At 44.2% G+C, this 17,028-nt stretch overlaps 1 protein-coding gene across 1 annotated transcript in view; it reads left to right on the top strand.

Moving 5' to 3' along the window:
* The window catches only part of COL19A1 (collagen type XIX alpha 1 chain), a gene marked incomplete at both ends in the record, with an annotated part of 335,692 nt that overhangs the window by 298,752 nt on the left and 19,912 nt on the right, over positions 1-17,028 (top strand). Inside the window, 7 exons of the mRNA XM_082634300.1 lie at positions 1,006-1,059; positions 6,141-6,185; positions 9,312-9,356; positions 9,460-9,522; positions 13,900-13,935; positions 14,071-14,115; positions 16,750-16,920. Coding sequence (XP_082490426.1) covers positions 1,006-1,059; positions 6,141-6,185; positions 9,312-9,356; positions 9,460-9,522; positions 13,900-13,935; positions 14,071-14,115; positions 16,750-16,920 — 459 coding nt within the window. The remainder of the gene's footprint in view (positions 1-1,005; positions 1,060-6,140; positions 6,186-9,311; positions 9,357-9,459; positions 9,523-13,899; positions 13,936-14,070; positions 14,116-16,749; positions 16,921-17,028) is intronic.

A 17,028-nucleotide genomic window follows, 5' to 3' on the forward strand; every position in this document is an offset into this window, starting at 1 on the left:
TTTTTCTGATTGACAGGTTACATATTGGTAGTTGTTTAAAAAGGCTTTTGAAGCAAAGAAAGGATCAAATGATATGCTTCCTCATTAAGCATCCCGTGATAAGGACAATATCATAAATCATAATGGAAGTTAGAGTGTTGGTAATATTTTTGAAGCAGATTAGAATTAGGCATGCAAAAATACATTTACAGAGAATGGCCTTGGGAAGCTACCTTTTCTATGTGATTATGTTGAAACATCCAGTGTCTTAAGAAAATATTTGCAGTTAACATTAATTCATTAACAAGGAGGTATCAAACTATCCACTTTATCTCTCTTAATTTAAAACCCCTAATGTTTATTGTTCAAAGTTGGCAGCTTCCTTCACCCTGACCTTTCTAAATGGGTTCCTTGAGGACCTACAGGTTCCAGTCATCTGGGACCAGACACCAGCATATGTAACAGTTTTGTTTTTTTTTTTAGCAGAAATGCTTACCTGTCTCCTCTCAGTCAGCCATCATAAATAACTGCTCCTGGGCTGTCCTCTGAAGCATCCACAATTCATGTCCAGCTCCAGGAAATATTGAGGGATGATAAACTTTGAGAGCTCCATCTTCATCCACTCTTAAAGACTTTAGTCTTGTTTTCTGATAATCTAGAAGGCTTAGGTACCTTATAAATTGGCAAAGTTTATTAAAGCCCAGTCTTTCCTTCTAATTCTTATTGAAATTGGAGTTAACACTGACTAGAGGGATTTATTCAGAGCAGATTCTTCATCAGGATAAAAACAATTAATTAGAAAAGATACTCATACTTCTCCAGGGAATAGCATTATTTTCAAACTGTTTCCAAATATCAAGTGCAAGAATACAGATGCTTGAAAATAGAGCATACTATTTACTTGCTAAATTACCAATTGATGTTTGAGGGAGTATTTTTTAGGCAAAAACTATCTTTGCTTTTGAAATCAATGCTTAAAAAACCTTTTGACCATTGCTTCTGTGTTCTTATGTTCGTATCTAACAGGGAGAACCTGGTGCGATGGGGTTGCCAGGATTAGAAGGATTTCCTGGTATAAAGGTAAGTGCAGGGTTAGACGTGTGATCACTGATTCAACATTCAAAAATGTTTATGGAGCACCTACTGCTGGACCAGGAACTGTTTTAGGTTTGGGGATGTATAAGGGAACAAAAGAGACAAAAATTATGTTCTAAGAAGGGGATACAGAAACTAAAAGAATAAACACAAATAACTAAATAATGTTGTTGGTAAGTGCTGTGGAAAGAAAAAGTAGAGGCAGGTTAAGGGCATCAGGAGTGCGGAAGGGAAGGGTATCATTTTAAATCGGGTGGTCTGAGAAAGCAAAAACAGAGCAAAGACTTGGAAGAGGTAGGGGGCAGTTAGCCAAGCCCCCTCAAGCCAGAAAGAAGAATGTTCCAGGCAAGATGAGTAAGTTCTAGAGATGTAGTGTATAGCAAGGTGACACTAGGTAACCATGCTAAACTGTACGCTTGAAATCTGCTAAGCGTTTTCACCACACACACATGCACACACACACAGGGTGACCTGTGTGAGGTGCTGGGGATGTGAATTAGTTTGATTGCGGTGATCATCTCACAATGTATACGTATATCAAATCATCATGTTGTACACCTGAAATATATACAACTAAAAGAAATTCTTTTAAAGAAGAAAAAACAGCAGGTCTAGATGCCCTGAGACAGACCATTCCTGGTGCATCCAAGGAGACCTGGGGAGTGAGCGAGGGGGTATGGTAGGAGATGAGGTCAGAGAGGTGGGGTGGCGGTTAGGAGCAGCCCCGCCATGTTGAGGTCAGTGCTACTCACTGACCAGTGCAGGGCCAGTGCCAGTCTGCAGAGTCGTTATGGATTCTGGGGCAAGGTGAGTACAGAGATGGAGAGAAAGCATTTAAGCAACTTGACTTTTGACGTTGCCATGATATCCAAACATGTGACCAGTAGACTCACCTTGGATCATGATGTATTAGAAAATAAATAAGTAAGTAAACTGCTCCTTCACCACAGGTAGTTTGAGAAGCACTAATTAATAAAGAGGCTCACCAGCCATTGTAAGGACTTTATCCTTCACTCTGAGGGAATACGGAGCCAGCGGTGGTTTCTATGTAGTAGAGTGATCGGGCCCACAGCTGGCGTGTGAGGATGGGGCAGGGAAGACACTGTTCCTGTAGACGGGGGAGTGATGTCGGCTCAGATAAGAGCAGAAACGGTGGCGGTCCTGAGGATCAGATAGGTTATGGACGTGCTGTGAAGGCAGAGAGACAGGATTGATGGGATGTGGGTCTGAGAGAAGAGTCAAGGACGGCTCCATGGTGTTGACCTGAGCAACTGGCATGGCAGGGCGTCATCAACAGAAATGAGGAAAGCTACAGATAGACAATGATCCAGAGTAGAATTTTGGACATGGGACTGAGTTTGGAAGTATCTATTAGCAAAGTGGGGGTATTGAGTAGGCAGTACAATATAAAAGTATGGAGTTTAAAAAAGAGTCTAAGGGAATTCCCTGGCAGTCCAGTGGTTAAGAATCCACACTTCCACTGCAGAGGGCATGGGTTCGATCCCTGGTCGGGGAACTAAAATCCCACATGCTGCGTGGTGCAGCCAAAAAATAAATAATAATAATAATAATAATAATAATAATAAAGAGTCTAAGTGGAGATACAGATTGCTTGTCTAAGCATATAGATACTGTCTGAAAGTCAGAAGGCTGGATAAGATCACCAAGAGAATGACAGTAGATTTTTTTAAAAGAGAAGAGGATCAGTCAACTATACTCCAATAAAAATTAATTTAAAAGACAAAAAATTAAAAACAAAAAGAATGTTGTTTATTCACTCAAAAAAATAGAAGAGGGTCAAGGACTGAGCCCCGAGGCCCTCCAACATTAAGATCAGGAAGAAAAGGGGGAATGAGCAAGGGAGACAGAGGAGGATTGACCAGGGAAATAGGAGGAAATGTTGGCTTCCTGGAAATCAAGCAAAGATCACGTAGCAAGGAGAGTGAGTGAAAATCTGCCTCAAGTCCCACAGATAGGTCAAGTAGGATGAGGTTGCGTAGGACGGCGAAGTACTGACATTGGATTCAGCAATATAGAGGTCACATAGCACCAGAGGAATGATTACTGTTTCACTGTGTTGGTGGGACCAATTGCTGGACTTGAATGGGTGTAAGAGAGAATGACAAAAAGAGATTTAGAGACAGCAAATACAGTTTAAACAGTGCTTAAGGAGTTTTGCTGCAAAGGAAAGTAAAGAAATGGGCCGGCAGCTGCTGGAGGAGATAGGGCAAGGTTTCTAAAATGAACTTTAAGACCACAGAAGTAGCAGACTGTTACTGTGCTGAAGAAAGGGGAGGGGGATGACGAGATAGGAGGAGAGGGGAGAATTGCTGCAATGACATCCTTAAATGGCTAAGAGGAAAGGGGACCTAGAGCATAAATGCAGGGTTTGGCTTCAGAGAGAAACATGGATAGTTCATCTGTGGTAACCGTTGGGAGATCAGAGAACGGGGGTACAGATGCTGGTATGTGGGCACATGAATTGGTTGGCATCTGTAGAGGTTCTTTTCTGATTGCTTCAGTTTTCTCAGAGATGGAGGAGTCCAGCTCATCATCTGAGAGTGTGGTAGGGAGAAGAGGTTGGAGATTTAAGGAGAAGGTCTTCACAGAGAGAGGGAAAATCCAGGGACCACAGAGTGTGATGGCTGAGCAGAACCCCCTAGAGCAGGGGTCCCCAACCCCCAGGCCTCGGCTGGTCCGTGGCCTGTTAGTAACCCGGCCGCACAGCAGGAGGTGAGCGGCAGGCGAGCGAGCAAAGCTTCGCCTGTATTTACAGCCGCTCCACCTGAGCTCTGCCTCCTGTCTGCATTAGGGTGAGCTGTATAATTATTTCACTATATATTACAATGTAATAATAATAGAAATAAAGTGCACAATAAATGTAATGCGCTCAAATCATCCCGAAACCGTCCCCCCTCCACCACCCCAGTCTGTGGAAAAATTGTCTTCCACAAAACTGGTCCCAGGTGCCAAAAAGGTTGGGGACCATTGCCCTAGAGGTTCATGGTCATGAACTGAAGTGAGATTCTGTACCATGTACATACGCTCAGGCAAAGGCACAGAACAGGAGGGGAGCTGGCTTTAAACAAGGCTCCGTTTTTGACAAGTGAGTGCAAGAAGCAAGAATGGGCCAGGAAGCCAACAGTATACACAAGGGAGTGATTATAACAAGTGACTGTGGAATTTAAACTAGATAAATCAGGAGGAGGGGCCATCTAGGCAATGAAGGATAATGAAAAATTTGTATCATGGATAGATTAGAGATCTTGGTGACATCAAAAGTTTTGGGGGCTCAAGGTACTCAAGGGAGTGATGTAGAATCATGGAAGATGATGGTCCAAGGTTGGAATGCGTGCAGTGGCGGTTATGGAGGGATATGGTTATTGTTTTTGACAAGGTCTCCGGTATAACTATGGAAATAAGAGGCCATACCATTAGGGGAGAGTGGTTCAAAGTGTGAGACCCGATTGTTGGAGGAACCATCTTATCAGAGACGAGCCCTCTTAACATTCACCTTTATCCGATATGCAAATGCTTCCATTGAATGAAAAGCTCCAGTATATTCATTTCCAGGGTAAAAATCCTGTAATTTAAAAAGTGCACAGTGGAACTGACAAGGATTCCCTGTCTACATCCTTCACCCATTTTTCTACTAGTTGTTTTTTTTGACTGTAGCTATGCTTTATATATTAAAGATACTACTTCTATCTTATATGGTAGAGGCTTTATCCTGGTTGGTCCTTGCCTCTCATTTTTATGTTTAATCTTATTCTATATGTAAATATAACTTTTATGTGGTCAAATGTAAAACTGTTTTCCTTTATGATTTCTTATTTTGCCTTTATGCACTAAATGACTTTCGTTCTCATTCTCAAGCAAAATCAGATAATATGACTTGATTTTCTTCTAGTTCTTAGTAATTCATTTTATTTTTATATACTTTATATGGAATTTATATGGAGTATAATGCAAAGAAGGGAATCAGATTTTTTCAAAGAAATTATTCAATTATTAGCACTATTTGTTGAATAATACAGCCCTTTCTTTACTAAAATTCTATTATAAATGTTGGTTTGTTTCTGAGGTTTCTGTTATATTGCATTGATATACTGCTTAATCTTGGGCCAGTATTCCATTATTTCAATTATTATAGCTTTATTGTATGTTGAAATATGATATTGCTAACCTCTTTATTATTCTTCTTTTATTTTTTCTCTTATCCTCAAATATATTTATTATCCCAAGTGAACTTTAATATCATTTGATCAAGCCGCAATTTGTAAAAATTGCATTAATTTATAAATTAGTCTGGGTGGCAATGACACCTTTATAGCACTGTCATGCCCTCCAAGAACAAAGCATCTCTCTCCATTTAATCAAATCTTCTTTTATGTCCCTTAGGGAACTTAGGAAGTTTTTAATGTAGATTCTGCTCAACAAAAATTGCCATTTTATTACCCCATATATAATCAGAAGTATTTTTAGCCTCGTCGGCTTTATCTAAAATACCACATTGCCTTTGGAAAAAGGGTTGAGCCAGTCCACTGTTCAGAGCAATTCCAGGGCTCTTCTTATTGGCCTGAAGAGGAGAAGCTACAAAATCCCCAGTTCTAAACACATTTATTCTAACCTACATCCAATGAAACAAGTACAGCAAAAGCTTTTAAGAAGACATTCAGTGTGCTTAGCTTTTAAGTATTAGTAATGAATTACTTTTGAATATGTGGAATAAAACTGTTGACTGATTTTACCTGTAAGTATGTATGGGGTTCTGTTTAAAAGAATAGGTCACAGAAATGATACCATGAATGCTCGTTTTCATTAAAATTATTATTTGCTTTGGTTTTATGGGGAAAAAAAAGAGAAAGAGATAACTTTAATAGGTTCCATTGGCTGCAGTTTTCATTTTGTTCTTTTCCCATCTGGCCTCTAGCTTCACCCAGCTGATACGGATAACATTTATAAGTTCCAAAGAGAAGCTTTGCCAAATCCAAATTATTATTTGAGCATTAATTTCATCGGTGGAGATTTTATAGATATCATTATAAACAGTACATTTTTTCCAGGGAGATCGAGGCCCAGCAGGTGCCCCTGGAGTGGCGGGAATCTCGGTGAGTCCAGATTCTCTCACGTTGGTTTCACGGGCCCCGACCGTCAGAAGGGCTGGGAGCACGCAGTGACTCCTTAAACCTCCGGTTTAAAAAGCAGAACCATCCGTCCCTCTCCCACCTCAAGAATGCTCCTTTCTTTATTTTCATCTTTTAAGATTATTTTTTTGTTTTTTTCTCCCCAACTCACTTTCACATGGGAAGGGGAAGCCCAGTTACCTGTGTCAATGCATTAAGATAGCACAGCTCTGAGAAGCTTGTTGGGTTTCTCTATTCCTGTCATAGTTCAAGGTTTCTTGATCCTCAAAAGGCAAAGTTCTCATCCTCAGGCATGTGCTTCAGAATCTTCTTATTAAGCTGCCATCTGCCTAAGTTTTCCCTCAGCCAGGTGTTATTAGCAGAGCTTTACTGCTGCTAATGTTTCCTCGTAAACTAGCCCTTCCAGCGTCTCAATCATTTTTGTTGCTCTCTGTGTCCAATGTTTTAATGTGTCCAATGTTTTAATCTCATCAAGGTCTTTCCAGATGAATAGGAAGTGCTCCAGGAAATGTTAAAATCATTTCTCTGAGCCCTAGGGATCATTCTGATCTTCATTCATGAGGCTCTAATTAAAACTTTGTGGTCAGGCTTGATGAATAGGTGCCCCTGCAGGGTGGGCCAGGGTAGGAAAGTCAACAGAAACCGTGTGCTTCAGTCACAGGAACATGAGGAAGATAAGAAAGGGCCCTACCATCTCCACCCAGCACCACCCAGACCCTCCTACCACCCCCCCAGCACCCCCATCCTTCAAAAGGAGGGTAGCCACTCTACTTTACTTAGTTGCTAAATCTAACGACAAAAAAATAAAAACCCATCCACACTCCATAGCAAAGCATCCTGTATGAAGGATAACATCCCCTTAATTAGCTGCTTTAGACCAAGTGAAGTATTAGTGTGATTGTAAAAGTAACATGAAAATATTTTCTTTAGCAAGCACTGCAGAATTTTTGGTACACGAAAGCATTATTCTTTTTTTTTTTTTTTTTTTTTGCGGTACGCGGGCCTCTCACTGTTGTGGCCTCTCCCGTTGCGGAGCACAGGCTGCGGACGCGCAGGCTCAGCGGCCATGGCTCACGGGCCCAGCCGCTCTGCGGCATGTGGGATCCTCCCGGACCGGGGCACAAACCCGTGTCCCCTGCATCGGCAGGCGGACTCCCAACCACTGCGCCACCAGGGAAGCCCCGAAAGCATTATTCTCGACAACTGGCTCACACTATCCCCCTCCTCCCCGCCTTCCCCTGCTCACTACCACTCCTAGCAACACATTCGCAGCTGTTTGTGAAATTGCCCTGAGTCCCCTACAACCCACCTCTCAGGGTGCCTTCACGGCCTGTTTTTGTTTCCACCTGGTATAATGAAGTGTAATGCCCCACAGCGCTCACTCAGGTGAGACTATAAATTACTCTCAGCCATTACCCTAAACCGAGTCTACCTTCAAAGAAAACATACTAGCAACCATTGAAAGTATTGAAAAAATAAGTGACAGGATCGAAAGACGATCCAAATGAAGAATTCCAAGGATATTTTGAAGGATGCAGCATGATTGAAATTAGAGGCTAGCCTGCCACTTGTTGGGATGTCTAAGATGTAATACATTTACCTAAAATGCAGCTTTCCTATCTCACCATTAAGAAGATTAACTGACAATGACAGAAACAGGGAAGGGTAAGAATTTCACACGCTGCAAACATACAACTGGGCAGTTAAAAGTGCAACTCTCTTTTTTATAACTGGACCTTACTGTGGCTCGGAAAATGAAATAGTTCGAAGATTCTGGAAATAGTGACAGTTACACAACAGTGTGAATGTACTTAATGCCACTGAACTGTACACATAAAATGGTTAAAATGGTAGTTTCACGTTATGTATATTTCACCACAATAAAAGACTTTTAAGGTGATGGTTCTGGTTGAAGCAGGGATGTGTCTACCTGTTCAGCACATCACAGGCCTCTGCTGAGACCCAAGCGGCCCGGTCCTGCTCTTCCTGGAACAGAGCTGTCTGTTTCCTCCTAGTGTACTCAGGCCCCCCAGGGCCTTCCCCAGGGCTCTTCCTCGCCTCCCTCCCAGGACGGCGTGTGGGCAGAGGGGGCAGCATGCCCTCCCCAGGGCCTCCAAGGTCCCTGCCAGCACTACCTGGCCTTTGGGATCTTCGTCTAGAGCTCCAGGCCCAAGCACCCTGCACCCCTGAGTCCATGCCAAGACCCTTTGAGACACTGGCTTTTTCAGCCCTAACACATCCCCCAACTCAGGTCCGTGGGATTCCAGGCGCTCCTGCTGCAGGCGAGCGGTGGGAGCCCGATGCCATCTCGGGGCCTTGTGTCTGCCTCGCTTCGGTACTCAGCTGTAGCTGACCTGCCAGGCAGTGTGCTCCCAGAGTTCCATACAGCAAGTGCGGAAAAGGGCCTCCCTCTCCATTCCCTTGCAACCTACTGGGATTGCCATGGTCTCCGTCCCACACCTGCATCTCCAACCACATGAGGTTCAAGGTGCAGGCGGCGGCTCCTTCTCAAAGGCAGGATCCGTAGGCCTGGCCTGGATGCTTGGGCTCGTGTCCGCGGCCATCTCTGCTGGCCCGTCTTCCTCTCTCATCCCTCCTGTGGTCTCTCTAGCCCACAGTTTCTCCGTCCTCAGTCTTCCAGGCTGTGGTAGGCTGGGTCCTCTCCTTTCAACAAAACGGGCTTTCAAATCAACCATGCTTCTTTCCAGGCTATCTCACTATGAACTGAAAAAGCTTCTTGTGAAAATCAAAATCTAGGAAGGACTTCTTTGACCCGCTGTGCCCTCCTTCCTCCTAAAGTAAAGAAGATCTGCCCGTCAAGAGGGGTTTCCAGAAATGAGGATACACTGGCTTAATATTTTCAAAGTGCTTATCCTTCCTCCCGTACCACACACCCATATGTGCACTGAGGGACTGCCCTGTCGTCTGCCCAGTGTAGTGTGGTTCCTGGGACTCTGGCCGGTAGGGATGCCAGGTCGGTGTAGAGCCACACCTTCAGCACAGGTGGTAAACGCACAGGTTGGGGAGGGAAGCGCATGGCCTTACTCAGTAACTTGGCTCCTAACATTTCCCCTTGGCTTCATTTCCCAGGGGAAACCCGGAACCCCAGGCCCTCCAGGAGTTCCAGGAGAACCGGTCAGTTGCCCATTCCTTACTTAGCTGTTGTCCTTGTGTTGTACCACATGCAGTTTTAAAGCTCTTCTTGGCAGCTAATGTTTGTCTGTGGCCACGTCTACAGGGTGAGAGAGGGCCTGTTGGAGACATAGGTTTCCCTGGACCAGAAGGACCTTCAGGAAAGCCCGTAAGTCCTTTATCTATTATTTGCCAGTTTAAGAAATGTTCTAAGCATTGCCTCTTTACCTCTCTCTTCAGAAAGTCTGAGATTGGAATAAGTAGTTTCCAAGTTAGTAAGAGTGGGTCTGCAAATGGCTTTTGGGGGGTGTGGTTCTCACTGAGTGCCCAGTTCCCTGTATCTCTATGTCTTAAACCACAGTGAGAACAGTGAGGTCTTTTGTTTTAAATGTCAGGAAATTAGACTCATTATTTCTCAGGTCTAATGTCCTCAGCAGAGCTAAAACATGAAATGGCCTGTCATGTCCTGAAATATGAAGACTCGCAGATGTAACACCTGTGTGTTAAGCTAGAGAGGAAAGAAGCTCTTGTATCAGATTCCCTCCTTTACCTGTGGGCCTTGTTCTTACACGTTCATAAATCACTGCTGTCAAATACATTATCTCCTCCTGTCCTAAAAGAGCTCTTGGCTACTGATATATAATATCGATGTGACATTGTAACAACCATTCCTACTAATTCAACTCAATTCCACATATTGTCCCTGCCGTTTGCTAAGGATGTGCTGGGCCCCGGGGGAGGGGATATAAAGAGGAACAGACATACCTCACTCTCGGGTGCACTTTTTATAGAAGTCCCTGCTCCCTTTGCTTGTTTCTGCGCCGTGGGGTGGGTGGAAAGAGGATGCTGTTAGGAGAAGGGGGGCTGGAGGTGACTGCGCAGCGCAGAGTTCAGGAGGCTGCTCAGAATCTGTGAGACCACAGGGTAAGGGCATTCCCTGGCCACAGCCTCCCCAGAGAAGGCAACATGAGCTCACGGGAAGTGTGTGCAATTTAGAGTCAGGAAGAGCTGGGTTTGGGTTATGACTCAAAGGGTTTGTGAGTCACTTAAGCAACGTGACATATGGTAAGACGTCCAATGCCTGCCATGGGAGACGCCCCATTAATATTAGTCTCATTCCCTCCCTCCCCTCCCTCCTTTTTACCAGCTCCCCACCCCAGCCCCTGTAAGCCACTCACAAATGCTTGCCATCCAGTTCCCAGGGGATTATGCAAAAACACTACCAAACATAAGGTAGATAGCTAGTGGGAAGCAGCCACATAGCACAGGGAGATCAGCTTGGTGCTTTGTGACCACCTAGACGGGTGGGATAAGGAGGGTGGGAGGGAGGGAGATGCAAAAGGGAAGAGATATGGGGGCATATGTATATGTATAACTGATTCACTTTGTTATAAAGCAGAAACTAGCACACCACTGTAAAGCAATTATACTCCAAAAAAAAAAAAAAAAGCAATCTGCTCACTCAGCAAATACTTCTTGAGCGCCTGCTACATGCCAAGCACTGGGAGGTCTCAGCTCATCGGATTTACGTTCTAGTACAGGGACACAGACAACAAACAAATAGACACACACAATTTCAGGGAGAAGATGATCTGAGCAGGGTGAAGCCCTAGAGTAGAATTTAAACAGGGCAGTCAGAAAAGGCCCACCACTTGAGCAAACCCTGCATGACGGGAGAGCTCAAGCCATGGGGAGGTCAGGAGGGCGGGGGGGCAGGGGGACCTTGTTCCAAGAAAAAGGAATGGCTAGTAGAGCCTGCTGTGTTGAAGGAAGGGACGAAGGCCTGAAGGCAGGCGTGAGCTGAGCTAAAGGAGAGAGTGGCAAAGATACGGAGGGAGAGGCAGCCAGTGGCGGACCACGAGGGACTTCTAAGCCAGGAATGGAGGGTGGGTTTCACGTGAAGTCTGATGGAGGCCCACTGGAGCATCTGTAGCAGGGAAGGAAAATGACTGGACTGCATTTCAAGGAGTGCTCTGAGTTCTGTGCGGAGGGCAGAGCGTAGGGAACAGAACTCTGAAGCATCGCCATAATCCCCATGAGAAACACAGATGGTGGGAAGAGGAGATTTAGGATGTGCTCTGAAGGCAGAGCCAGCAACACTTGCTGACGGATCAGACAGAGGCAGAGTGTGAGGAAGAGACCCGTCCAAGCTGTGGTGTGGGGTCTGAGCAACCGGGTCAGGGTGGTATGTTTGGTGAGATGGGTGGGTTTGTCAGGAAAAACTGAGTTCTCTGTTGTAAAACTTCATGTTGAAGCACTAGTAGATATCCAAGTGGATTTCTAGTCAAGTAAGCAGTGTATATGTGCATCTGCAATTAATGGAGAGGCCAGGACTGGAGAGACTTATTTGGGTATTTCAACCTGAGCCTGGATGCGGTGGGGTCACTGCGGATTGGGAAGCGAACAGGGCTGTTAGGAGAGGAAATGGTAGAAAGACTGAGAAGGTGCAGGCAGTGCGATGTGAAGAAAACCAGGCGAAGGCGGTTTCCTGGATGTGGAGGGAAGTAAGTGTTTAAGAGAAACGAGAGGAAAACTTACAGAAAAGTAACAAAGGAGCTGACAGTTCTCCCCCACATTTGGAAATGTGGGAAGAGTACAGCACGGTAGGATCTTGATAAGAATGACCCCGTTGAGAGGGGACATTTGAAGATACAAGAGAGTGGACTTAGAGTAAGGAGAGAAGACTCCCAAGTGGAAACTGATGTTTACAAGGAACAGGGCAGAGCCTCCTTCTCACGGGGAGGGGGCGGGCGGAAGTCCGAGGACGCATGCGCACAGGTGCGTGGCTCTGGTTGCGGGGATGTGAGCGGGTCCTCTGCTGTCATTTTCTCAGTGAAGGACGGAAGTCATCAGTTGACCGTGAGGAGTTGGGTGGTGATGCTGGAGGTTTCGTGAGACAGGAAAATATGTGCAGGTACTTCTGGAAAGAAGGAGTCAAGGCAGGAAATGCAGAAGGATGGCTGGTGATGCAGAGGGGCTGCCTGGGAGCTGCTGCCGTACGTGTAGATCGGAACACCTGAGCGAGGATAACCCTTCCTCACCCACAGTCAGCTGCTCAGATGCAGGTGTGCAGCGGAGGGAAAGCTGGTTATACTTTCTGAGTTAGAAAAAAGAGTAGGGTTCTTACAGGTAAGTGAGACGAGGGGGATAGAGGTAAATCCACTGAGGTTTTTGTAAAAATTTCTGAAAGCAGAACTCACCCCCCCACACCATGGAGGACAAGTTAGTAACACCTTCACAGAAAAGAGAACACACATGAGAGTCACTGATGAATTACAAGAGGCAAAAAATTATCTATAGGTTTATTCATTCTCTTGTATTGTTACCAAAAACATGAATTATATTTTTACACCAGATTTATCTTCTTTCATTCAATTAACACAGTTGTGTCTTTCACATCCTCTCCTTCATCAGCTTTATCCTTTTTTGCTTGGGTTTCTGGATGACATAAATCCTTTGAACCTGATGCTTTGGGCAACGTGGTCTTAGGTAAAGTGCTCTAGGTAATTCCCAGGCTGCTCGGGAAGGCCGAGGGACTCTGGTTGGGCTCCCAACTGTGGCAGATGTTAGTGTGATTTACAGCAGTGAAAACACAGACTTTTCTGCAGGTCCATCCTTGCAGACTGCACTCCAGCACAATCAGAGTCCCCCAGGCTTTTCAGAGGAGCAAGTCCATGCACCTGCCTGCTGGCTAAGACATCATTTCCTCACCTTGACCTCCCTCTTCACAGCAAATTTCAGAAACACACCTGCTGTCGCACTCTCAGTGTTTGATGTGACCCCAGGTGCTTTCCCTTCTCAACACCTCCCAGTCAGTGGTTCTTCCAAGCTTATAAATCTGCAGTGAGGACTGGGCTTTATTACCACCTCCAGAACTGCCATGTAAAGTTTGGGAAACTTCCAGTTTACTAAGCAAAAGCCACTAGTTAATACTCTCAGAAAACATGATTACAGATTTCTCACTGTCCTTTCATATTTTCTAACTGAAAAATAACAATCGTTCTCTAGCTGACAGTTTATTTCATAGTGGCATCTGGCTCTGGCCATGTTATGAGATTTCTCAAGCAGCAATGGAGACCATTTACTGAGAATGACTCCCTTTGCTAGGAAAATTGTTAGAAGGGAACAATAAATGCCATACACCAGCCAATCAGTGCCATGGGGAACCTTTTTATTTCTCAGAATGTACCTAATGGAATAAGTAAGGAAAATAACCCTGTTGACTATTTACAGTGAGCTAGGCATTTTCTGTTATTTCCCTAAATCCTTAGTTTTAAGGCCATTATTTTATCCTGACTTTATAAGTGGAGAAGCTGACGCTGTTAAGGTTAAGTAAATCGCCTGAAGTAAATGGAACTTGCAAGTGACACAGTCAGAATTTAAACTTGGGGCTGACTCTATCGATTTTGTTTTCCATTTCACCACACTGCCTCACCAAAATCTCAGTAGAAATATGATCAAGTCCTTGAAACTTTACCCTTTTGTTGCATTTCATTATGTCTGTTAATGCAGAATGAGAAATATTGATCATTTTTTATCTTTACAGGGAATAAATGGGAAAGATGGATTACCAGGTGTGCAGGTATGGAAAATACTATTGAAAATAAATGTTCTAATGCAAAACTACATCCAGATTACCTGCCAGGGTTCCTGACCCGGCAGCTTGATGAGAAATCTTGGCACACAGTGGTTTTTAGTGCTGACATTTGTTTTTCAGGGCATCATGGGTAAGCCTGGAGAGAGAGGCCCCAAAGGAGAACGGGTATGTACATTCCTACTGTGATTGTTATTTAAGTCTGTCTCCACAACTGCCCCCACGTTTGAGTTACACAGTTATGGTCGTAGACCCCCTCGAAATCTCCGCATATGAAAAGGCTAGGGTGTATGTGATCCAAGGTCTCTGCCAGGCATAAAATGGGACCATTCAGGGAAACAGCACCAGGGCGTACGGCAGATACCCCTACCTAGTTTGCCTTTATTCACACCTAAGTCTGGCTTGCTGTTCCAGTTTGGAAGGCTTCTATCAGCCTCCTGTCTCAGACACATGGCCCTACTGTAACTATCACCCGTGTGTTCTTTACCTGAAGTAGGGTTTCTCCACCTCAGCACTGTTACTATCTGGGGCAGATAATTCTTTGTCACAGGTGCCTGTCTTGTACTTTGTAGGCTGTTTAGCAACATCCCTAGCCTCTACCCACTAGACACTGTACAACCCACCTCCCTCCAAAAATGTCTCCTTGCAACTCCAAATGCCTCCCTGGGAACAGAGGAGTTGTCAAGACCCCCTGAGCTGGGGGAATAATACTAGGCTGAGTAAGGGGGCTGGTGAGGAGGAAGAGAAAGACAAAGGGGAAATGCACATACAGAGGTACTAGTCATGCCAGTTACGGCGTGCGCTGTTATGTTCATTGTTTTGTTGTTGATGTCGTTGTTGCAGCTTCCCATTCTGTTCTCTAAGGAGCCTTAGCATTTTCTGCTAGAATTGGATTCATTCCATGGCAACAGGCTCCTTGAGCATTGTTATTCAGAGGGGTCCTAGCGAGGGCTCGCGTGTGTGTGTGTGCGCGCGCGCACGTGCACACACGTTCTTGTGTACTGGTGTCTAGTTTACTTATTATTACCCAAATAATCCATGCTCACTGAAGGAAACACAAAAATAGAGATAACATAAAGAAAAAAGTAAAAGAAGCCTACCTTATCCCACTACACAGAGATAAGCACTATTGATATTTTGGACATATTTCCATCTCACTGTTATACATCATATACACGTTTGCTTAATGCATCAGTGCAAGTGAATATATACTTTTCAAAAAATTGGTTCATACTGTTTCGTAAGTGAATTCTTTCACCTAATATATGACGACCATCTTTCCATGTCAGTAAATCTAGATCCACATGGACATTTTAGTGGCTATATGTTATTCCACTGTTTGGATATACCTTTTCCAAGGTGTTTGGAAAAGACCCTGCCCCCTTTTCCTGGGTATTTAGGTTCTTTCTAATTTTCATGATAAAAACCTTATTATAATGAATATCCGTGTGCCTAAACTATAAATAATTTCAATCCTGTTTATTTTGCGCATGCTCAGAGTGTGGTAGTAGTTCTTTTATTCCTTTTTCTTTTAATCTTAGTCATCTCCGATATCGCTCCAAATGCAAGCTGGGTTGATATACTTGTATGAGACATATGTTTATAACCAAGACAGTAGAATTGAAATTAGGTCCAACTGTGTTTCTTCTTTCTACATGGCTTCTTTCTATATCTCTTCATATATGATCAAATAGATCTTTGTAATTAATTGTTCATTCATTTTGATTATTTTTTAAATCAGGAGAAATAGAGTTTGGAATTCTGCCGAATAATCACAAATAAAAGAATAATACAGTGAAATACTGGACAGGGCAATGCACCATTCTTTCCTATTCAGTGTGATCATCACCTCCTGGAACTGTGGAACTGAATATTTGAAATATGGTACTGAAACACCTGCTAAGACACACATACGTATTCTTTCATTCATATTCTCCCTCTCTCTCTTCTCTCTCTCTCTCTCTCTCTCTCTCTCACCCCCTCCCTCTTTCATACTCTCATGCACAAACACACACAGTGGTAGACACCTTGCAAGATCAAAGTCTACATTAAAGAAACTTCTCAGATCCAGGCACATCTAATTTATTATGGCATCTTAATCAATGAATTCTCTTATAGTTTATTTACATTATTGAATGAATGACCTCAGTGATGACTCTCCACCCCAGTCACCTACTTTGAACCTTCCCAAAGGCTCCCTTTCTCACCTTCCTGAGTCTTTAAGACATACTGCACACGCACACATTCACATACACATATACACGTGTGTGCATGTAAAACACGAGCACAGAAACCAACCCATAGAAACTATAAAAGACCAAGCATACGGGAAAAAGCAGAAAAAAAGGAAAAACACATGATTTAGGAGAGATTTTGAGTGTCCTGAAGCTTTTCCGAGTGAAAATTTTCAGTGATGAAATCTTCTTAACCATCTTCCTTCCTTATTGAAAAGGAGACCCAAGCCTGAAGTGACAAGCCACTGTTGACTTTCAAAAGTGTCATCATTCTAGACTGGCACCCGGGTACAAGTAACATCGTCACTAACTTTGTACTGAGTGCTTTCCACGTGTCGGCTTATTCTAGGCACTTTACCTGAGTTAACTCACTTCTCAACATCACCTATTCAGCGGTTGCTCTTAATAGCCCCATTTTAGGGAGAGGAAGCAGGGTGGAGCGAGTTCGATTCACTTACCCCAGGCCTCACAGCTAGTACGTGCCAGTATGAATCCAGAACCTCTGCTTTGAATCACAGCTACCGTGGTTCTAGAAGAGATCATTCTTATTCATTTTTTTCCTTCACAGGGTGATCAGGGAATTCCAGGAGACCGAGGCCCACAGGGTGAACGCGGAAAACCAGGCCTTCCAGGCATAAAGGGAACCATAGGTCCTATGGGGCCCCCAGGAAATAAGGGCTCCCCGGGATCCCCAGGGCACCAAGGCCTTCCAGGCCACCCAGGCCTCCCCGGCTCCCCGGTAAGTGGGCGAGGAACTCTTGGCTGGGACTGACCACGTGTCCCTTTTACAACAAGAGCGGTCATAAACCTTTCAAGATTGATATAATGAACCTAAGCTGGCTTCTAC

This window comes from Mesoplodon mirus (genome assembly GCF_964341445.2).
Source record: "Mesoplodon mirus genome assembly, chromosome: 10".
Lineage (NCBI taxonomy): Eukaryota > Metazoa > Chordata > Mammalia > Artiodactyla > Ziphiidae > Mesoplodon > Mesoplodon mirus.